At 42.7% G+C, this 24,677-nt stretch overlaps 1 protein-coding gene across 4 annotated transcripts in view; it reads right to left on the bottom strand.

Annotated features, from left to right (window-relative positions):
* chd6 (chromodomain helicase DNA binding protein 6) overlaps positions 1–24,677 on the bottom strand; it is a 137,533-nt gene that overhangs the window by 8,060 nt on the left and 104,796 nt on the right. For 3 of the 4 annotated variants that reach the window (XM_088337463.1, XM_088337467.1, XM_088337466.1), the window contains 7 exons: positions 22,139–22,373; positions 15,607–16,239; positions 10,863–11,011; positions 6,418–6,672; positions 5,077–5,631; positions 2,219–2,473; positions 283–423 (listed from right to left, as the gene is read on the bottom strand). In XM_088337463.1, coding sequence (XP_088193589.1) covers positions 283–423; positions 2,219–2,473; positions 5,077–5,631; positions 6,418–6,672; positions 10,863–11,011; positions 15,607–16,239; positions 22,139–22,373 — 2,223 coding nt within the window. The remainder of the gene's footprint in view (positions 1–282; positions 424–2,218; positions 2,474–5,076; positions 5,632–6,417; positions 6,673–10,862; positions 11,012–15,606; positions 16,240–22,138; positions 22,374–24,677) is intronic. The other variant, XM_088337464.1, reaches the window with a different exon arrangement.

Here is a 24,677-nt window from a genome sequence, read left to right as displayed (position 1 = left end):
TTCCATAAACAGGAATATCTAGCGATTTACAGCCAAAACGAGGTCTGTTGGTGTGACACCTTGACTGTCAACTGTAGTAAAATATTTTGTCCTATATATACAGGAATGAACCCAGCATGAGGTTATCAGTAAAGTTTTGGGTTTACATGTCCAGTAACTCTACATTGAATGATTACGCAAGTTCTAATTTGCCATATGTACTCATAAAAATAATATAAAACTGAATAATTAAACACTTACACCCCGCTTAAAGTGAAAACGATAAAAACAGCAGGCACATACCCTGCGTCCAGTCCCACGATGCACAACAGGCACGCGCTCTTCTCCTGTTAAAGAGTTGACATCCAGCTTGCTAGGATCTTTGCAACGATGACGCCGCTGCTTAGGTCGCTCCACCAAACCATGCAGCACCCCTGCACCAACCTGACAAAAAGTGGAAAACTTCTTCATTACCAGCTTGAATCATACTGATTAACGGCAAATCCAACTACTGTAAACTCCGGGCTATAAGTCACAGTTTTTCATAGTTTGGCCGGGGGTGCGACTTACACTCCAGTGAGACTTATTTCATGAAATCATTAACACATTATTGCTGGGTATATAAGTTCACATTTTTGCTTTCCTACACAAAACTGCAAGAGGGCTCTCTAGGCCTGTGCTGATCATTTTAACCTTGCCGAAAATACTTCATTTGCGCACACGTCTCTAAAATGACTTTGTATCTCATTTTGGGGAGAAATGTAATAGAAAAGTAACGCACAGAGGACTTGCACCTTGTACTGAAATCACTTTTAAGTTGGAAAAAAATAACTTTGGCGGAATGACTCTTCTTACCAATCGGGACCTTAAAAATCATAAGATAAAGCATTGTTTCGTTAGAGTAAATATTTTCAACTTGCTCAAAAGGTATTTACATACAAGGTGCAAAATGCTCTGTGCGTTACCATTTTATTACGTTTCTCAAAAAATAAATACAAAGTCGTTTTAATGACGTTTGCGCTAGCGGCGTATGCTTGCTCCTGTTAGGAGGGACATTTCACATGGGAGGACATTTTTCGGCAGGACACCAGTTATCCATAAAAACAACTGAACAAAAATCTAACCGGAAATTATATTCTTCAGACAACAAGCAGCAAATAGTGAAATATGCAGCCGAAAAGAAGAAAGCGGAGGTGACAATGAGCCCAACGTAAGCAGATGATTGCTAACATTAAATATATCATAAAATAATGAAAACACTTAAAAAGTAAACCTAAAAAAACAAAAAAATAAAAAAAATAAAAACGGGAACAAAGTCAGATATTGGGCCAAAAGCCAAGTGATAAAAAAGAGTAGTTTTAAAAATTGACAGTAAGGGAGCATGTCTGATGTGCAAGGGCAAATTGTTACAAAAATTGACAGCATCAAATTAGGCTCTATCCCCTATGAGATAAAAGACAACTTGGAGATGAGTCTAAAATTAGCAAAAACAGTTTTGTCCAGACCAGGTTTTTTAAGAAGTGGTTGCACTACTGCATGTTTAAAACTAGTGGGGAGAACACCCAAAAAAGAATGCTATTAATAATGGCCAGAACTGACTGCCCGATACTGAGAAAAACCTCTTTCAAACAATGAGAAGGGCTAAAATCGTGAGGGAAACCTGAAGGCTTCATATGGCCAAGAACATCATCTAAAAATGAGAATATCACAGGCTCAAACCTATCAAGCACGGCTGTGCAATCAACAGAAACAAAGAGGTCAGTGGCAGGAGCTGAATTGAGGGCCCTTGTGTTAATTACATATTCCAGTTGATTCTTCCAAGCAGACAGGCCTTGGGGCATTAAGAACAGAGCCAATAGTTTTAAAAAGCACACGTGAGTTGTGGCGATTAGACACAATAGTATCTTATTTCTTTTGGTCTTTTATCAGGACTATGTTGGTTGATGAAAAAAAAAAAATCAAGGAGTTCAAACTGATATGGTAATAATAAAGCTTACAGCCAATGGTGAAACTATATGGATATGTTTGGAAATCAGTTTGAAGTTGAATTTGAACTGGCAACTTCTTTTTTTTCAATAGGCAAATTTGCTGATATAAACTGACATTTACTGGATTACACACTTCTGCCTTAACAATGCGCAGACAGCTTGGTTATGTGACACTTGTGTATAAACAAGAGAAATAAACGCATCTTTTGCTATACATGATTTTGAAAAATGCAAACTCTAAAATAACATACATGGGCGAAAGGAAGGTCCAAGCTATAGCCCGGTTTATGCCGCAACCACTCCATCAAGCCTTTGCCGGTAGCCACCCCCCGCTCAATGGTCGATGGTTCCGGGTGAGGCTGGGTAGGCTCTGAAGCGGGTGTGGATGAATGTGTGGAGGACGCCACCGATGAGAATGTTGAGGGCACCACCTTACATTCTGAGGATGAAGGGGACGGCGACGTGGAGGACAATAGTGACGACTGGCTCAGAGTCTCCATGCGACCCTGAAGAGAAATACAGTTATCTTAGATGCTTGGCGCATGTTTGGTGGTTATCAGAAGTACAAAAGAGTCTGCACCATCTTTGTGACATTAACCCTTTGGAACTTAACATAAACACTATGCAAGACAACATTTTTTTTTTTTTAACGGTCACAGAGTTATGGTAATTTAAAAAGTGCTTGTTAAACAGGGGGCCGGCACCCCCCTAAGGTAATAAGGGGGTTAAAAAAAATCAAGACCGTCCATTTCAAACTCATTTCTAGTTGAAATGTTAAGACATATCTGAAGAAAAAAAAAATAACTTTTACAGGGTTCAAATGACAAAACAATGTATTTTCCGGACTATGAGCCCACCTAAAAACCCCAAATTGGCCAAAAATTTCAAAGTGCGCCTTACGTGCTGCAAATTATGGTGGATACGGTTGGGAACACATAGAGCAGAGGTTTTCAACATGGCTCCCCCTGAGGACAGCTAAGGTGCCTGAGGCGTGTTCAGGAGAGTGAGTGATTGCTATCGCGAGCTATCGCTAGCTTCTGAACGGCCAGTGATTATTGAGCGCTCGCGTGCCCGAGTAATCACGGGAGAAAGACCGCTTACTTTGATTTCCAACATGGCGTCGACAGTGCAGAAGATGGAGGATCTCACCCTGACGAGTGCTGTTGGCAATGTAATATATCGTCTTACATTGCCTGGTAATGTTTGTGAACAATGCAAGACAGGTATGACCCTTCCACTGCGTTTAGGATAACCTTAACTGTGTCAATATGCGAACTGTCGCTCATATCAGCCAACTCGCTCAAAGCAAGCTGTAGAACGAAATCCATTGTACTGTCGTCGGCCATTTTGGATCAGTAAGGCAATCACAGTGAGCGATTACAAAACGTTCAGCAGTGCGCGGCAAGCGATTATCAAGAGACTACATGTCTGATCACTCTCCTGAACACGCCTCTGGTCTTAAAAAAGCTCACCAGTGCTGGGTAATTGGGATTTTCTACCACCACTTTTTTTTCGTGGTCGACTGAGTCAATTTAACACTACTTCCTACTTTCTCTTCTTCTTTCTTTCTCTTTCTCTCATTTCCTTTCTTTCTCTTGTTCTTTCGCTCTTGTTCTCTTTCTCTCTCTCAATCCCTTTTCTCTTCTTTCTTCCTCTCGCTCCTTTCCTCTCTCTCTCTTTATCGCTCTTTCTTTAACTTTCATTCTCGCTTCTTTCTACTTCCAACCATTAATTTCATTAATAACATAGTAAGTAGTAAATGAAAATCAAACTATGTGCCCTCTACAGAAAGAAGCTCTCCGCTTGAAACGGGTTGGAAATATTACAACAGAAATAATATAACTACAGTGATATTACAAAAAAACTACGGAAGTACTGTACTACAAAATACTTCCATGGAAATGCTTCAAAAATACATCTACAGAAATGCTACAAAAATACCACTACAATACTATGGTATAAAATAAACAGAAACTAATTGAGAAGCACCGCTTTAATATGTGGAGAATTCAAATTTTGTGGCCAACAGAAAAGCCTTCCTCTGCCTTTTGGTGTTTTTTGTGGGTCCAGAGCATTTTGTTGACATGATGGCTTTTAGGGAATTCCAAAATAAATATTTGCGCGTACGTAATGTAGGTTAGTTAAGCTGTTTTACGTTCGTGTACGACAAATATTGCAACATTATTGACACACGGGCAACCCAAAAGGTTAAAAGAGCTATTTTGGACCATAAGAACAAAAAACACATTTTTCGGGAGTTGTAAATTGAAAGCCTTATACAAGCGTTAAGATGAACATAACACCTGGTCGATATATTTGTATTAGTCTACTATCAAAATGAAAGTTGAACACAGCAGATACTGTTGAGAACAAAGCACCAGGTGACTACCGTGTTGTAAAGATATCGCCTCAACTTTGTTAATACAATTAATGAATAAAGTATGTTTAATTGTTTTGATTACAGAAAAGAAATGCCATTAAGAAAACCAATTTTTTAATTTACTTGTACTTTGGGGATTGGAAAAAAAACAAAAATAAGCAACACAAAGAGTGCAATAATACACAGCATGCATTTATAAAAATAAAATAACAAACTTTAGAAAAGGTTAGGAAAATAAAATCACATTAATACAATTTAAGCTCAATTTCTGTGCAGGTTTTTTCCTTCTTTTTACTTTTGGGGAACACACACAGGACGTGGCCGAGTTGAAATGAAAAATGTATTCAACGTATTTTTACCGAATTTGAAAACGCCTAAGCTGTTTGTATCATGTTTGTCTTCCTACAGAAAACATATATTTTTTTAAATCTACATATATATATATATATATATATATATATATATATATATATATATATATGTATATATATATCCCATCTTTTTCAATTTGTTCACATTTTTAGAAAACCGCCAGAGAGCGTCTTGCTTGCCTAAAGGGTCACATGTGGCTCCTGAGCCGCGGGTTACCAACACCTGATTCATGGTGCATAACCCAATGCACGAAGAAAATCCACAAAATATCAAAACTACCAAAAAAAAAAAAAAAAACACGATACAGCGAAGAATTACAGTAAAACTGTTTTGATGTCAATGTGTAGAATGACCCACCTGTTTTGTGTCAGTTAGGTTCATGGCTTGAGTTTTGGTAAATTCCGAGTACACCGCCTCAACGTTTCTCCTTCGTCCTCGTCTCCTCCTCAGGCAGTCATCCACCCTCAGATTGCCATTGACAATTTGTCCAGTAACAGGGTGGATGAGTCCAGCCTGTAAAATGCCCGCCATATCCATTCCCACTGAGCCCAGCAGGGGCGCCGTAATAGGAGGCGTAGGGGGTAGCTTCCGTACAGATTCCCCTGACTCGGAAGTGGCTGAGTCGTTTGGTGACTTGCTCAAGTCAATGGCGGCCTCCTGCCAACCGTTCATCAAAAGAGCACTGGCCCGTTGATTGGCTTGTAGATCTCCTTTTGGGCTCCTATCTGAGGACGCTCCGACAGCCTTCCCCAGAACCATAGCGGCTGCCAATGCTGTGGCTTCAAAGTCGAGAGAGTGACGCCCTGCAGAGCGCTTAAGTTCAGGGAGGAACACCGGAGCCACCAGTTTCTCCTGTAAGAGAGGGAGGGAAGAGAGGCGCCAAGCCCCGCGGCCACCGCCCCGACCAGAATACTGCCAGGATGGACAAGACACACAAAAATTATGAGCTGGTTAAAAAAACAAAATGATAACACCGACAAGTATTATGGCATTCGTCTTTAGAGTCAGATGTTGAATCCAAGGTTCATAAACCTTTTTCATAGCCAAATTCAAGCACTTTAAAATAACTTTAAAAGCCAATTTACTATTTTTTCCAGTACCATTAAAAAGGAATCCCATGCCTATCAAAAGGACGATAACCTATACCCTAGTTTCAAACCCTAACTCTAGCCCCAATCCTATTTTGGAGCCCTAAAATCGGATTAATACCCTAACTTGCAGCCCAAGCCTTTGATCCTAGCTCTTGACCTACACCTGACCCTAGCTCCTAACCCTATCCATACATCTAACCCAAGCTGTGACCCGAGCCCGGTTTCAAACCTAAACTCTAGCCCTAAATTTTGGAAACCTACATTCAGTTTAGAACCCTAATATCGAGCTCAATTACTAGTTCCTAACCCTAAACCTACACCTGAACTAACTGTAACCCTAACCCCAACCATATTTCAGAAATAAATCCTAAATTCAGACTAAGACCAAACCCTAGTTCCTAACCTTTACTCGAGACCTAACCTAAGAAGCATGGAAACAATTTCAAATGTTTCACCTAAAATTCAAGTACTTTTAATTCCTTGAATTTTCAAGGATTTTAAGCACCCGTACAAACCCTGTAAATCACATTCTCACAAAGAATAACAGTCAAAAAAACGCACGCACGGCAGGATGTAAAGGAAAAAACGCTGGGTAACTAAATCTCACCTTGGGCAGCCTGGTAAGAGGAGGTGGTATGATAGGGAAAGCCAGGCTCTGATTCTTGGCATGGCCAGGGGAGGATGAGGAAGAAGAGGTGCACGCTGTGGTGCTGGGGAGAGAAACAGTCCGCTGAAGGTGTTGTTGGGCCAAGTGGTTGGCATTGATTGAAGGCACTGAGTTATACTGGTCACTGGACGAAGGCCATTTCCCTTTGAGGATGGCCTGGCAGATATTGTCCAGACGACTTATGATAACACGGTCCTGCCAGAACCAAACATAAAAGTGGGAATCAGTGTTGAGTGGTTTTTAACTGCAAGGGAAGCTGAACTTTCACTGAAACGTTACCCTACTCCAGTGCTTCTTAATTATTTTCTGTCACCACCCCCCCTGGAAGATAAATAACTGCACAGAAATTAAACTGTATTATGTGATTTTATTTTTATAATGAATGTTGCTTTTTATTGCACTCTTTTTGTTGCAGAGTAGTCAGATGAGCTGCATCCAACTTAGTCATTTTGAGAGTATGCCTAAATACAGTAGCTACAGCATGTGTTGCATTCATTATAAGGCTTATACAGCGTTTTTTTTGCGTCTCAAAGCAAATATTTTTGGAGGGTCCAAAATGGCTCTTTCAACATTTTGGGTTACCGACCCCTGGCCTAAGTAATACGTAGAGCATCCAGCAGTGAAGAATCTTTGTTTCTCTAAAATAACAGTTAGTTAACTTGGGTTCCATCCATCCATTTTCTGCACCGCTGGGGTGCTGGAGCCCGTGAGCCCATCCCAGCTATCTTCGGGCAGTGGACACCCTGACTGAACTGGTTGCCAGCTAGTCGCAGGGCACGCAGGGACAGACAATTCGCTCGCTCATTCACACCTTGGGACAATTTGGACCGGCCAATTAACCTAACATGCATGTTTTTGGAATGTGGGAGGATACCGGAGTGCCCGGAGGAAACCCACGCAAGCACGGGGAGAACATGCAAACTCCACACAGGAGGTTCAGTCTCATGACCTCAGAACTGTGCTAACCACTGCACCACCGTGCTGATTTGGGTTAAAAACTTTAAACGAATAAGTCAAGTCAAGTCAAGTCATTTTTATTTGTATAGCCCTTAATCACAATAAGTCTCTAAGGGCTTCACAGATTAGTATACTATGTTACACAGACTATTTTTCAGTCGACAAGAAGAGTAGGTTATTATTCATAAGCAATGGAGTAGAAGTGAGTTTTAAGTTTAGATTTAAACATTTCCACTGAGGTTGCGGATCGGATCTCAGGGGGAAGAGCATTCCACAGCACCGGTGCCCGAATGGAGAACGCTCTCGAGGGCACCTGAGTCTGATGCGGACGCTGATTGGCTGCTAATCCCTTTCTAAACCCCCGCCTTCCCGTCAACGATTGTCAGTTCGTCTGCAAACCTCAGCTACACGCTAGGCAAGGGTTAGGGTTAGGGTTATCCTGCCCTGTTTCCCGTCTGATTCCCTCTTTTCTGAACCAGTTTTACGTTTTTTCTCCTCCGTCCCGGCCATCGACCTGTTTTTTTCCTCGCTCTCGACACTGCCTTTGCTCGTTAGGAAGTGCCACTTCCACGTTCCAAGCGATCTGATACCCGTGACCACCGACGATCACCGGATCGTGGGTGCAAGCCCTTTCCTCCTTCTAAATAAAGCTGAGTAACGAACGCAAATTGGGTCCCGTCTCCGTTTCTGGTCCATGACAGTACGAACTGTCCAGCAAAAGGACCCAGCGAACGCCCTCACAAGTGCCGATCGAAGAAAGACGGAGACTCCGTCTGCCATGCAGCAGTTCCGCCGGAGTGACGGGGAGGTCCGATGAATGTCTGCCATTCTTCGGCTTGTTCGGCAGCAACAACAGTTGCTTCAGGGCCAGCAACAATGGCTTGACGTGCTCCCGGAGGTGCTTGCCAGTCTGCCCCGCCCCCTGGAATCCTCCTCCTGCCGTGCCGTCACACATCCCACCCGTCCCGCTCACAAACGCGTCAGCCGTCAGAGCGGCAGAGCCACGAGTAGGCGCTCCAGAGAAGTTTTGTGGCAATCCCGCTCAGGTACGCACATTCCTCGTAAACTGCCGTTTCATTTTCGACATGCAACACCGAAACTTCGCATCCGAAGCGGCCCAGGTGGCCTTTATCATCAACTACTTGTCCGAGAGGGCTAGACTCTGGGGAACGGCAGAATTTGAACGGGGATTGCCTGCGTGTTCCTCATTCGATCTCCTGGCCCAGGAGATTCTCAAGGTGTTCGACACGGGATCCGTCAAGATCTCTGAGAAACATGCGGCAGGAAAAGCGCACGATCACCGATTTTTCGATTGACTTACGGACCTTAGCAAGCCAGAGTAACTGGAAAGCAGAGGCGTTAGATGATGCCTACCTCCACAGCTTGGCAGACTATATGAAGGACGAGTTGGGTGTTCCACGCTCCGCCAACCAGTCTCGACGAGGCCATCGCGGTCACGGCTCGGATTGATCGCTGGGTCTAGGGACGACGCAGTGAGAGGGGTCGCCACAGTCACGCACTTTCCTGCTCGCCCGAAAGGATTGGTACCACTTCTGATTTCCAGCTAAAACCCGCGATCCTACTAGACCCACCAGAGGCTATGGAAGTGAATCACTGTCCGTAGAGGAGCGTCAGCGGCGATTATCCGAGGGCCTCTGTCTGAACTGTTTCGGACAAGGACACCAGGTATCATCCTGCCCGTCAAAAGGGGGATCTCACCGGAGGGTTGGAGTCGTCCGATTGAGTTCCGTCCATACCCTAATTTCCCGGACCGGAAGGCCAATGCTCCAGGTCCACCTTCAGAGTCCCGGGTCCACCCAGCGTCCGCCCTTGTGGACTCGGGCGCGGAGGTCAACATCATGGACACGGCCTTAGCCCGGCGAATGGGGTTAAAGTTTGTTCCCCTTCCAACCCCAGTTCCTGCCAAAGCTCTGGACGGTCATCTATAGGGCACGGTAACACGAATTACAGAGACGGTGGAAATGAGACTGTCCGGGAACCACCGCGAGCAGATAGTGTTTCCACCTGCTACCTTCCCCCGGTCAACCGCTCGTCCTGGGACACCCGTGGATGGTTGAGCACAACCCTCGCTTCAACTGGCAGGACGGGGGCGGTTCTGGAGTGGGGGGCTGAATGCCACCGGATTTGCTTACACACAGCCTCTCATTCTATACACTGCAGGCCTACTCCCGAAACGCCAGATCCGTCCGAGGTTCCTGTCTACTTGCCTGATTTGCCTGTCTGCCTGTCAGACTCGTCCGTCCGCATGGCTGCCATGCCCGTCTGTCCGCCTGCCATGCCTGTTTGTCCGCTTGCCCGACTCATTGTCCGTTCCCCTGCCCGACTCATCGTCCGTCTGCCTGCCTGACTCGTCCGTCTGCCTGCCTGACTCGTCCGTCTGGTCGCCTGGAACGTCTGTCCGCCTGCCTGGTTTGCCCGCCTGTGTGCCTGCCTGCCCAGATCGCCCGCTGGCTTGTCTCGACGCCGGTCTGTCCCGATGACGCCCGTCTGCGACATCCGGCTGCGACACCTGCCGGTCCGCCCAGTCTCCTGCGGATCCTGCTTCTGCCACGCCCCTGATGCTGATGATGGGGCTTCGGTCCATTCAATGGAATAGTTTTTTTTATTTTTCCTTTTTGGTTTTTGTGTTTCTGTTTCTGTTTTTTGGACTCATGGAGCTGCCCTCTGATGATATTGATGGGGCATCGCCTCTCTTGGTGGATTAGTTTTGTTTTTGGTGTTTTTTTTGTTCGTGTTGAACTCCTGGAGCCGCCACCTGATGATGTTATGGGGCGTCGACTCACACGGTGGATTACTTTTGTTTTTTGGTGTTGTTACTTTTTTGTTTTTGGGCTTCTGAGCCATCCCTTGAGGGGGGGTTCCGTCATGATTACTGATGCGGGCCACTTGAGTCTGATCCGTTGGCGCCAATGGCCACGGACGCTGATTGGCCGCTGATTGGCCGCTGATCCCTTTTCAAACGCCCGCCTTCCTGTCAACGATTGTCAGTTCGTCTCAAACCTCAGCTACACGCTAAGCAAGCCCTTTTTGACTCCTGACTCAATCCTGCCCTGTTTCCCGTCTGATTCCAGGTGCCGACCTCTTTTCTGGACCCGTTTTACGTTTTTACTACTCTGTCCCGGCCATCGACCTGTTTTTTCCTCGCTTTCGACACTGCCTTCGCTTGACACGGAAGTGTCTGATACCCGTGACCGACGATCACCGGATCGTGGGTACAAGCCCTTTCTTCCTTCTAAATAAAGCTGAGTAACGAACGCAATTGGGTCCTGTCTCTGTTTCTCGTCAGTGACAGAATAATGGTCGGTACGGTTGTGATTTTAAAATAAAAACATGCTTATCTACGTACCGTGAATTTGTTAACTAATATTCATCTAAAATGTTTACAATGAATGAAGGGAGCAGAGTACCTTAGGCCAGTCCGAATAGGAGTAAAGTGCTTTCTCCTGGAGTAGCTGAGCAATGGTAGGCTCCCGGGAATCATGGATTTCGGGAAGATCACTCACAGTGAATGGAGGTGTGAAGCTGGGACTTCCAGGAAAATCCTCTACAGTCTCTACTACAACAAATAGTCAATTAAATAAACAAAACAACAAGTTATGGTAATGTGAGGAAAATAATTAGCAAGCACCACCTTGATTGAGGATTATAGTCAGGTTCACACTGCAGGAGAATCAACCTAATTTTGGCTAACCCTGATAATTTCAAAGCTATGTCGAGTAGTTGAGTTACAGCGAATTAAAACCATTATGGACCAACAATGTGTCTTATTGTTAAAACAATGACCCGCAATAATTTCCTTTTTGTAACCCACAACTTACTTTAATTCACGCATTATCTACAATGCAGAGGTGGGTAGTAACAAGTTATATTTAATCCATTACATTTACTTGAGAAAGTTTTCGGACATTTTGTACTAGTACGAGTATTTTTAAATAACTCTGCTTTTTACTTTTACTTGAGTAGATTTGTAAGAAGGAACTGTACTCCTACTCCACTATATTAAGCTACCCTGAACACGTTACTTAAATCCCCTCCACGTAAGGGGCCGGTCACACAGACATTTGCGGCTGAATCACGGCCAGAAATTTCTGCCTTTGAGGCGGACGCCATTGGACGCATTAAGATCGCTATTCAGACGAGATACAGCGGTGCTTAACACGAGGTCGGAAATTCACGCGCGGGTAGCAGCACGAAACTGTTTGGCGCTGCTCAATTCATCAGAGCGCGGGTACACAGTCTTTCACGAACATATTGAGGCTGAACCACGGCCAGAAATTTCTGACCGTGAAGCAGATGCTGTTGGGCGCTGTTGGACGATTAGAGACCGTCATATAGACGAGATAGAGCAGTGCTTTACTCGTGGTCGGAAATTTTCACGTGGTTGGCCGCGTTCAAAACTTTTGAGCTGCTCAAAAGTTCGTGTTAAACCGCGTGCCGCACACGTGGTCAACACGAGGAAATGACGCGGAAATGACGCGGAAATGACGCGGAACGACGTGCTCCGCGGCCAGGGCGTGCTTACACATGGGTAGGATGGGAAATTTCAGCGGGTAATCGTGGGTGGAGCATGGTAATAGCATGTTCTGCGCCTGTATCGCGGTGTTATTACGTGAAATTAGCGTGTTACGCGTGTGACAGTCAAACGCCTTTCTCCGCATATAAACAGCGCGAATGCCGAGCACACGTCAGTTGTGCTCGTGACGTCAAGGGGGTGAACATGGATTCCCGTCAGCGTAGTTTCTCTTCATTCCGAATAAATCTTTCGGTGCATTCGCGATGGTTGAAGCAAGGCTTTAATGCTAGGACCTTAGCTTTACCTTTTGGCTGAAAGTAAGAGTCCCGGCTCCTAAGCTTTGTAGCGTATTATGAACTGATCGATAATGGATAATGTATAAAGAAAATAGGCCAATAAACCATTAAACTCCCCCCCAATGCAAATTGTTTTGCATTTATTTATTTTTTTGTACACGTGTGAATTTCCCTGCGGGGATGAATAAATCTATCTATCTATCTGTAAATATTTTTTCCCTGTGTTTTACTTTTAATGTGTTTTACAAAACAAATGTTTACAAAAAAGTTTATTCTTGAAATATATAGTTTATTTGTTGTTGTTTAATTGAGCTGCTTAGAGTTGACAACTTAACAAGTTGCTTAGTAATAAAAAGTTCCAAGATTAAATAAGTTACACAACACAGTGACATCTTGTGGTAGAGTCGAAAAATAAATGCTACTATTGTATAACTCAGTAGATTAATAGATTTTTTTAAAATTATCAATTATTTTTGTACATGTTACACTATTATTGGTAACATATTGATTGAGGGGTCCACCAAAAACTTTTTGAGTTTTCGCTTTTTTAATTGTAGCTGTTTTCTTCTTAGTTCACTTTTTATCACAGAGATTGAAACCCACAGACATATAAACACAAGGTTGTTGGCTGCCTGGAAATCCTTTTAATGAAATTGCTGGGGCTGTGAATGTGCTTCTTGTGCTTATTTTTTTTCTATTGATATTTTTTTGTTTAACAAAATATTTGAATTAACCTTGATTATTTTAATCTATTTTCAATTCAGAAGTAATTTATTGTTGGTTGGATGGTCTTTGATTATTTGATTATCTAAATCATAGGTGTCAAACTCACGGCCCGCGGGCCACATCCTGCCCGTCGTACAATCATAACCATTTTACATACATCTACGATATTGAAAGGCTCATAACTTTAAACTACAAATCCCACAATGCAGCTCTTCTGCTGCGCCACAAGACCGAAAATGTTCTTGCATCAATCCAGTTAGCTGTAGCCAGACGAGCGCAGACACTTTTAAAACTATCTACTGACAAACAACACGTCGGCCAGTTGAAAAACAAGAGACAAGTGCATTAACAGTGAGTCTTTAGTGTCAGGAAGCGGAGACGTAACGTCCAGGGACGAACTCCTTTTACTTCTACTTATATTTCTATTATCTTTTACAATGTAACAGAAGGCTAAACAGAGAAAAACAGGGTGGTGTTTCTGTTGCTGTGGATTACGCTGATGCTAAACCCTCACAAGGGCCGGTCAAAAAGTTGTTTCAGAAAACGGAGCCTTTCAAAACCGAGGAGCGGCTGAATATTTGTTTACTAACATTGCCGGTTAACCCGTGTGTCTTCTTTGTGGAGCTAACGTGGCCGTAATGAAGGAATTTATTGTAAAACGAAAAACAGCACTACAAGACAAAACATCAGAGTAAAAAGTGAAAAACCTGAATGCAGAGCAGAAGATAAGAAAGTTGACGAGTTAAAGAAGAATATGAAGACCCATCATATGCTTTTTCCCAGAAGCAAAATTCCCAAAGTAAAAAGCACAATTTTTACTCATATTTTCTTTTTTTTCGTATTTTGAATTTGTATAGTTTTGACGCGGGAGATATTTTTATTGAGGAGTTTTTTACACTATTTCATGTTTGAGGTTGTTTATTCTGGAATACTATTCCTGTCTGTTTTTAACTCATATTTATGTTTAAAAAAAAAAAAGTCAACTTTTAGTGTATTTTATAATTTGTCCTGTTGGGCCCCGTGACCAAAGGTGTGGTTTGAGTTTTGGTCCTCTGTGGAATTGAGTTTTACACCCCTCATATAAATGTTATTGTAGGACTAATTGTTGTTTTAAAAAATCATTAATTGAGATGTTGCTACAGAAACTCAGTACTTGAGTGTTTTCTTTACTTTTACTCAAGTAATTATTTTGATGACTACTTTTACTTTTTTACTTCAGAGTAATATTATTATGAAGTGAGAGTACTTTCATTTGAGTAAAATCTTTGGCTACCCTAACCACCTATGCTACAATGTTCTTATAACCTTTTCATGTCTATTTTGACTTCAAAAGTCAGAGGACTACTTCCTGGTGGTACAAAACACCTTTCAGTAAAAAAATAATAATAAATTGATTTGAATATTAAGCAAAAATTCACGAACTATCACACCAAAGGTAATTTTTATAACAATTCACAGGTCAAGAAATTTGTATTTCTTTTATACAGTGGAATCCCCCATTTATGTAGCCGCCATGTTTGTCCGGCTTCCTGCTGGCATCTAGTGGTCAAATGGTACACAATGGGGTGTCAGGGACTTTCAAAGCCAATTTTCAAATGTTTGGCTAGCTTATTTTTCTTTACAGGGCCCATGCTTAATGGTCATAATTGATACATAATTCTTACATTAATACACATTCATAGTGACTGGTGTGGCATACACCTGTTCTATTGGGTACGACCAGTAGGGTGCAAAGCCGCTTCATAGAACAATGCCAATTTCAAACCCTTTATAAGAACTTCACCGAAAATCTTTTCACGTTAAAATTCAACTTTCAAGGATTTCAAGCACCTGTATGAACCCAGTATCTAAGCCGGTGTTGATGGCGCTGTGTGGGTGCACACTACACACAACACATTTACATTCCCTTGATTTGTCCTACTGAGGTTTGTTGAGTTTAGCAGTCAACCTACAATTTCGAGATCTTTACTTAAACCCTAAACGCTCCTGGAAAAATCGCCTAAAATTCCATACCAAGACATACCCAAATTTATTTGAATGCTGTTCTTGAACCATTTGGAGAATGTGGACGGATTTGGTTTATTTTAAAAGGCAACACTTTAAAGTTAAAAACTGAAATATCACTGCATGTGTTACCAGCATTGAGTAATCGGAGTTGGAACACACCGAAATAGGTTTTTGTCCTTGCCTGTTTTTTTTTCTTTGCAATCAAATGCCTGCAGATGAGTGCTATATGATAATTCTAGCTGGAAAACAGGTAAGACAACAGCTTGAAGCCTTACCTGGTACCTTTTCAAATTTGATCACAATCTGAAAAGCTAAACAATGTATTTTACATATTGTTCTAAGGGGGGTTTAGGCTTTTCCAACAGTCGCCATTTGGAGACGACAAGTTTACAGCTATAAAACCTCTGAACCTGTGTATTTTACTTTGGTCAATTTTTTAGACATTTTGAAACAGTTGTTAATGTTTGACTTGGCTCACTACATATTTCTGGTGACATTGTACAGACACGTATTTGTTTCGAAATTTCTTTAAGGGCTTAAACCAGTGTTTCAGAAAGAAAACATTGAAGATATATTTTGATCACAGAGTACAAACAAAATTGGTTTTACCTGGCGAAGAGAATGGGTCCTCTTCCTTTGACTGACCTCTGAGCTCCACAGCAAAGTCTGCTTGCTCTGTCTTGGCATCCAAAATATCTTGCCCACTGTCGGTCTTGACAGCACTCTGGCACGGGCCATTCATTTTCGTTTCTTCAGATGTCGGCCGGAGAATTTCCTGTTTTACGTATTGACTCCCTGCCTCTGCTGTTGAACATTTGAAGTCAGCTGCTGACTCGGTGACAACATCTTCAGACTTGATGACATTTGTCTTGGGGTCATGGTCTATTGTCTTGTTCTGGAGCATTGAATTCTCCTCTGAAGGTGGACCTTCTGTTTGTTCCTGACTATTGTCTGCTCTGTCTAGAATACAGATGCTGTCTGCAATTTGGTTTGCATCGCGCTTTTTTTTGTGACGGCTGTTTTCTTGCAGAAGCTCTCCAGGAGCTTCAGCCATCAAATCAGTCACATTTGTTCGCTCGTCTTCGTCTTCATCCTCTGCAAACATTAATTTGTCTACCTCCTCCATTGGACAAATGAGGTCTGGACAAAGTTGGTTAGGGACTTCCATGCTGTCCGAAGATGGGGGCTCGCCAGCATCAATGTGCTCCATTTCTAAAGGCAAGCGTAGACTCGGAAGAGCAGCTGCAATGCCACAGATACAAACATTCAGTCATAAGGCCGACATAAAAATTACATTTCAAATTTAAGCTAAACATAAAACACTAAAGGTTGCTTAAAAGTTCAAGTTGTACTGTATACATTTTCCTCATATCGATCGATCTATATACCAAAGCCAAATCCCCCTAGTGGAAGGTGGCTAGAGTCAATAACACTCACATTCACCAAACATTCAATCCCCTTCGCTCATCCAAACCTGACAACGAACAATAAGCCACAGCACAAGTCAAGTCAAGTCATTTTTATTTGTATAGCCCTAAATCACTAAGAGTCTCAAACGGATTTACAGATTTTTACACTATATTACACAGACTATTTTTCAGACGACGAGAAGAGTAGGTTATTCATATGGTATGGAGTAGAAGTGAGTTTTAAGCTTAGATTTAAACATTTCCACTGAGGTTGCAGATCGGATCTCAGGGGGAAGAGCATTCCACAGCACCGGTGCCCAAGTGGTGAGATGCTGTGCCAGGCAACCTTTCATCAGCAGAGAAGCCCGACAGCATACACTGGTTTACAATATCAGTCATTCTTAACTATCCTTCGCCATTCACATCTATCCCTTGCACTCACTAGGACCCCAAGTGTTAGGGTGGTTGAGGGCACCCCTCTTCCACCCACTGCACGGTCTTGACTCTTTTTCATATACAGACATAAAAATGGGTCAAGGCTTAAAAAGGTGAGAGGGTTGTGGAGGAAAAAAAATATTTGTGTATGACGTGCAACCATAGTTATTGATAAAAAATTGGGATAACATTTTGTTTGACTTTTTCTCAGCTCAAACTAAGCATTGAAAGTGACAAATACTAAATACATAGGCGAAAATTAAAATCATTTATCGACAACCATTAACACAATACCAACATAATGTACATTTGTCTCTGATTCCATGAAAAATAAAAGTGTGATGAGATAAAATTAGGGCTGCAACAACAAATCGATAAAGACGATTTAAATCGATTATTTTAAGTGTTGGCAACTCGGGCTGGATTTTTTTCAATCTTTTCACTCATTTAACCTTTAAACCTCTATACTAATATACTGTTTATACTTTAATACTTCAACAAATTTATATCAACAATACAGAGTACATGGAAAAACTGCACACAGACCAATCACAAGGGTAAAAAAAACGTTTGGAAGGGAGCTGTCTGTCTATTGTTTATATAATAAAACCTTAACAAGCTGCTGCTGAATGTGCTGTTAGTTATGTTTGACATGCATTAATTCTGTGTAAAAAATAGGGGGGTATAATAGTTTAAAATACAGTATATTTTGATGCACACCAGGCAATTTTAGAGCAAAATCCTTTTTTTTTGTAGAGCACTTTCCAGATACAGAAATTCAACTAAAATTGCTTTATAAAAACATTCAATGTACAATATGCAGATATTGCTGTTAAAAAGGTAAATTTGACTGAAAAACTTTCATATACTACACAGTTAATTAATTTGCCTTACTTATGTTATTGTATAGAGATTTAGTGAAATATGTATAAGAACAATATTGAAATGTATATTCACTAAGATGAAAAAAGCTATTAGAATTATGCATAACGCTGGGTATGAAGAACATACAAACAAACTGTTTATAAAATCCAACATGTTAAAATTTGAATATGTCTTTCCCGCTAGAAAAAAATGGAAAAGGGGTAGGCACTTAAAAGCTTTGGCTTCAGACTTTGTGAACATGTTTGAGTACTGTATTATTGTAATAAATAAAATGCGGGAGAAGTACTTGCATTCCCCTCTGATGTTGCCTCTCATTTTTTAGGACTTTATAAAAATGTATCTTACATATTTACAGCAGTAAATTTGTATTTTTTGTTTGTTGTCAAACCATTTGCAAACACTTGGATTTTTTATTGTTTTGTACTACAGAATACTCTGTGGTTTTGAGTGCTATTTTTTATCCGTCTAAACTTCAGTATTTGAATAAAGAAAATAAAAATGTGTTTTTTTAAATTCCAATTTATCGATTAAGCCGGAAAAAAAAAGATGCAGCAATTATTAAAATAATCAAATAATCATTAGTTGCAGTCTTAGACTAAATCTAATGCGGGGATAAATACAGCACTCCTGCCTGTGTAAAATACATTGATTTTAATGCAAAAGCACCCCCTTCAAACGCCCGATTCACTCTGGGAAAGGTCACAATGCCCCGTACAACCTCAAAACATTTTCCCCTGGGATTAATACAATGCACGTAGGTCCCCCATTTTTCTTAAAAATGGTTAATTACTCCTAAAGGTGAGAATCAATGCCTGCATATACAGTATAAGGCGCGGCGGTTTAAAAGGCGCATAAAATTAAAATACATTAAGGGCTAGAGTTGCACAACGTATTTGTGCATAAATTCCTCAGACGAAATACATTGCTGTTTAAAGTTGGAAAACATTGGATAAAACAGGATTTGAACCCATATCATGGTGGGGAGAGTGCCGTATTTTAACCACCAGACTTAAAGAGTTATAGACAACACACGAAAAGGCATTACTGTTTTTTCTCACCACACTGCTTTTAGTCACGTATTACATTAGAGAACGGAAAAAATAAAGTCGTCCTGAATGATATGAATAAATGCAAAAAAAAAAAGCAAAAAAAGAATCAACTCAGGGGTCAGCAACCTTTTCTGTGTGGAGTGCCACATTCAAATTTCTGTGACATAAATATGTCAGCACAGTGATTTTGAAGAGCTTCAGAACGTTTCTCATAATATTATTAATAATGATAATAATAATAATAATAGTAATAAAACAAACTAGATTTGTCGAACAACTATTCAGTAACACATCACAAAGTGGAGGTATGCCTCTGTAGTTGGATCCCAAAGCCAAAAAAAAAAAAAAACATAATAGGTTTTAAGTGTGTCTTACTTTGCAAACAGTATAGGTAGGGAAGTCTGATTTTAAATGAAAAAAACAAAACAAAAACGATTTGTTTACACTGCGGGATCCAATGCAACCAGGGTTTCATTCACAATAAAATACATTACATATGGCTATTATAGTACATCAAATCAAGGCTATTTGTGTACAATTACCGTAATTTCCGCACTATAAGGCGCACCGTGTTATAAGGCGCACCTTCAATGAATAATATATTTTTAAACTTTTGCCATACATAAGACTTACCCCATTATAAGGCGCTATAAGTGCATGCTGGTTTAAGATCAGGTAATTGTGCAATTTTGTAATTGTAATCCTGTGCAGTCATTCGAGACATTTTTGTGATTAAGGGCTATTTACGGTAAATAAATGTGACTTGACTACAGTAGAGGATGTAGTTACGTTATGCAACCTCTAGATGGTGCCGCGCTAAAGGGAATGTCAACAAAACAGTCAAAAAGGTCAGTCAAACTTTATTGATAACAAACAAGCTTTCCACAACTCCATTCACTCCCAAAATAAATAAACAGCCGTTTTATTATTTTCTCTGAGGTAAAGCATTTTCGTGACACATCTTTAACATCTTTGAACAACATCAAGGCATATCATTTTACTTTTCCTCAATTTAGTCAACACGCAAAAAAAAAAACGTCTGATACTGTTATTTTAAATGAAACGTAATGTGCAAAAACAACAAGTGCAAAACAATAACAATAAAGCAATAACATAATAACTGTAAAATGTAAAACGTAAACACACAAAAGAAAAACAAAGATCACTCTATAAGCCCCTCATCGACGAATCCCTCGAATTCTTCTTCTGCCGTGTTCAAATTGACCATCTCAGTGAATGGACCATCCAACACATCCGGCTCCGTTTCATCAAGGTAGTCATTAATCGAGTCAGTGTCTCTGTTGTTGTCTGGCTGTTCGGGGACAATTCCCGTCTTCTTGAAAGCTCGGACCACAGTTGAGACTGATATATCAGCCCATGCATTTACGATCCACTAACAGATGGTGGCGTATGTCGCCCGGCGCTGTCTCCCCGTCTTGGTGAACGTGTGTTCGCCTTCTTTCATCCACTGCTCCCACGCAGTACCCAGTCTGGCTTTGAATGCCCTGTTGACACCAACATCTAGCAGCTGGAGTTCTTTTGTCAATCCACCCGGAATGACAGCAAGCACTGAATTAGTGTGCTTCACTTGGTTTTTTACACTATCGGTGATATGTGAGCGCATGGAGTCGTAGATCAATAGGGACGGAGCTGTGTGAAAAAAGCCACCCGGTCTCTTCGCATAAATTTCTCTCAACCATTCAATCATCTTTTCTTCATCCATCCATCCCTTCGAGTTAGCCTTGATGACTATGCCGGCTGGAAAATTTTCTTTTGGCAAAGTTTTCCTCTTGAAAATCACCATGGGTGGAAGTTTCTGGCCATCAGCGTGGCAGGCGAGAACTACAGTGAAGGAGGATTTCTCATTCCCTGTGGTGCGTACATTCACTGTACGTACTCCCGTTTTATCCACTGTGCGGTTCACAGGAATATCAAATTATATATTTATGATATGCTCTGGCCGGATCTTTTCTTCAGCAATCTTGTTTAAGCAGTATGTGCGGAAAGTGGCCAGCTTTTCCTCGAAGTCAGCTGGCAGTTGCTGTGAAACAGTAGTTCGAGTACGGATGAATAGATTGCATCTTTTCATAAAACGAAAGCACCAAGTAGGACCACCCCTGAATTCTTTAATATTAAGTTCCCGTACAAATGCACGTATGAAAGAGAATCGTTGTTTAATATTTCCCAGTATGCACAGCGCACTTCTTCTTCTACGCGAAAAATGGAGTCGGCGGCTGTTTCTCGTAGTTGCGAGACCTTGCAATTCAATATTGATCCATATATAAGGTGCACCGGGTTATAAGGCGCACAGTCAGCTTTTTAAAAAAAAATCTGATTTTATGTGCGCCTTATAGTGCGGAAAATACGGTAGTTGTGATCGTGGATATCATAGCGTACAATGATTCGTCTCCTGTGTTGGTGACTTTTTCTTCCGCGTTAACAAACGCTTTATTATTTTAATAAACGCGTTATATGGACTATGATCGCTTAATTGTTTTAATTAGCTCGCTTTATTGTTTTAATAAACTTGTTATATAGAATGCGATCGCTTTTGTCGGAAGCGTAGTGCGCGTTCACGCAAGGGGGGGAGTCGAATTTAGGCACGACACCGTACCTGGACACAGCGCGTTTTAATGTATGCGCCTTTTCAGACTCGTCCTTGAATTCATGTTCATGTTTCGTCTCGCAATGACGTTTAATACTTGACGTGCGAGGTACAATGCTCTCGAGGCATAATGCACAAACAGCACGGTCATTTTTTGCACAAAGCCCCATTCGTCTGTCCACGCTGGCTGGAAAGAACGAGATTTTTCCGCTCGAGGAGCAATCATGATTTGGCTGTTGTGATTCGTTCATTTATCGCGCGCCGGTGTTTCCTGTGGGAGGGTTAAAACACGGATCTCTCCTCCTCTGCGAGGCACCGCACAGACACACGGTCACTGTAAAGCCGCTAAACAATGAAAGCGGGCAATGAAAATGTCTAAATTTCAGGTAAAAATGCGCATTTAAAAAAAAAATCATAATTACTTTGCCGTGCGCTCGCGTGCCACTGGTTAACCCCTCGCGTGCCGACCCCTGCTTTAGAGTATCAGATGATAAATATACAAAATAAAATACATATAAAATACATTTCTAAAATCTTTAAATCCAACAGATCTCTTTAACTCTGCATGTTTCCTGACACTCTGTCAGAAGCCATGCACAGGCATACAGGATGGTGAGGAGCGCTTAACTGAGTAAGGACAGCCTTAAAGGCTAACGGGCTAAATAACTGCTGCCAAAAGCTGTCTTTCTTAGAAAAAAATCGTACTTTTTGATAAAGTAACCACTTGGACAAGCCATGTAAAGGTGTAGTGTTTATACCTTCATGTTCATCACATTGGTCTTCTAGTAGAAGGCAGCCATCTTCCATGCCAACATTTTGGCTTTTGACATCCAACTTAAAGTTGCCTTCCTCTGTGTTCTCTTCAATGGTATCCTCCTGATGCTGTGTGATGTTAGAGGGAGACAGTGGGGGCTGCGGTGGAATATAGGGCGGTAGAGGACTCGCCGACAGGTCGCTTTGGTCAACAGCAGCTTCTTCGTTCACACTAATATCCTGATCAAAAGCAGACGAATGAACTTCTCAACATCAATAGGGATCATAATTAGTGAACAATCTACAAACAATTGAATAATTCATAAAAAATGCCACCTTCAAACCTCAACAGTTTAAGGATATTTGGTTGTGTCTTAACAATGCTAGTACAACACTTTTTCACAAAATGAATTAGGCATTTCAACAAAAAACCTGTATTTTGCCATACATGCACTCATCAAAATGAGAGTACCCTTTCAGGTGCCTCCCACTTAATGGTGCTAATCTAGCACATGGTGCTAATTTCCTCGACTATCGGTCTCACAATGTCCTCGGACGCCCGCGATCCTCCCCAAGAAAGCCCTGGATATCAGAGAGGACACTAAACATCATAGACCAGCGGCGTGAGGCCCGGCTCCGAGGCGACCTCACGGAGTATCGGAGACTGAACCGCCTGCGCAATGTGGCCATTGCTGAAGATAGGGAGAGGTTTTGGCAGGCAGAAGCCAACCAGCTTGAGTCCGCGGCCAACAACAACAACATGGGCCGCGTATTCAGTCTACTACGCCAAGCCCGTAGCGGCCCACACATAAAGACAGCCCTGGTAAAAGACTCAGACGGCAACCTCATCATGACAGAAGCCAACTGCCTCGCGCGCTGGAAGGAGCACTTTAGCCTCCTCTTGCAGCACAGCACCATCCCAGCTGATCCCACCCTCCCAGTGGCTGCAAACACAGCACCTCCTAGCGACACCTGCTGCACAGACCCTGTAACACCCAAGGAATTGAGAGCTGCTCTGAAGAAGCTGAACACCAAGAAAGCCCCCGGCATCTGTGCCATTACCAGCGAGATGCTCAAGGCCGGCGGTGATGGCATGTGGAGTGGCTAACCTGCCTATTCAACCAGGTGTGGGAATCAGAGCAGCTGATCACCGACTGGACCAGAGGAGTCATCATGCCCTTCTGGAAATGAAAGGGTGACAGGCTTGTCTGTGGAAACCACAGAGGTATAACCTTACTCTCCATCCCGGGCAAGGTCTTTACGAGGATCTTGCTCAGCCGTGCCCTTCCAGCAATCAGAAGCTGCCGCCGTCCCCAGCAGGCTGGCTTTATGCCCAACCGCTCCACAACGGACCACATCTCTGCCGTCCGTTTGCTGATAGAGAAGACCCGTGAATTCCGTAAAGATCGCCATCTATATATCGGATTCATTGATCTGAAAGCCGCCTTTGACACCGTCTGCCACTCTTCACTGTGGAACATCCTCCAAGCTCTCGGAGCACCACCCAAGATCATAGCCCTGTTCAAGCTGCTCTACAGCAACGCAGAGAGCTGTGTCCGTATCAACGGCATTGACTCCGACTGGTTTACTATCTCCAGCGGCGTTCTCCAAGGCTGCGTGGCTGCTCCCGACCTTTTTAATTGCATCATTGACCATCTGATGTTCAGGGTTAGTGAGCGCATCCCCGGAGTGTCTTTCGGCAACTACCACCTGACTGATCTGGAGTATGCTGACGACACCATCATGCTCAGCACTTCCTACAGCCAGCTGAGAGACGCTCTGGGCATTTACAGCGAAGAGGCAGCGCGGCTTGGCCTCCAAGTGAGTTGGACGAAAACCAAGTTCATGTATGTCGGTGATGGACCAGATCCACCTCCCATCCAAATTGGTAGCGACATCGTAGAGCCTGTCAAGAGCTTTGTGTATCTGGGGTCCATGGTGACAGACAATGGGGACCTAAAACCAGAGATTCTCCGCAGAAGAGCCCTGGCAGCATCTGCTCTGCAGTCTCTCTGGAAACCACTCTGGCGGCACCAGACCATCGCACGCAGGACGAAGCTCCACATTTACAACCTCACCGTACTCTCTATCCTGCTTTATGGCTCAGAAACATGGCCCCTGAACGACACCCTGGCCACAAGAATCGACGGTTTTGATAGCAGGGCTCTCAGAACTATCGAGAACATCAGGTGGCCCCAGCGAGTCTCTAATAAAGAGCTCAGAGCCCGCACGTGCCAGCCCCGAGCATCTTCCTTGGTCGCACAACGCCGCAGCCGCTGGTTTGGCCATGTCCTTCGTCTACCACCAGACCATCCGACACGAGCCATTCTCCAGTTTGACCCAAAGGCCGCAGGCTGGAGACGACCACGAGGGAAACCCCGCACTCGATGGCTCGACGTCGTTGCGGGCGACCTCCAACAACACGGAGTTGCTGTAGAGGATTCAGAACAGCTGGCACAAGACTGCCAGCATTGGAAAAACCTGGTTCATCTGGTCGGCTCAACGCACAGGGACGGGACCCCCCCGACCTTCGCTGGAGCAATA

This window comes from Urocampus carinirostris, chromosome 6 (assembly GCF_059441175.1).
Source record: "Urocampus carinirostris isolate Australia breed hairy pipefish chromosome 6, RoL_Ucar_1.0, whole genome shotgun sequence".
NCBI lineage: Eukaryota > Metazoa > Chordata > Actinopteri > Syngnathiformes > Syngnathidae > Urocampus > Urocampus carinirostris.
This window is presented reverse-complemented; position numbering and strand designations above follow the sequence as displayed.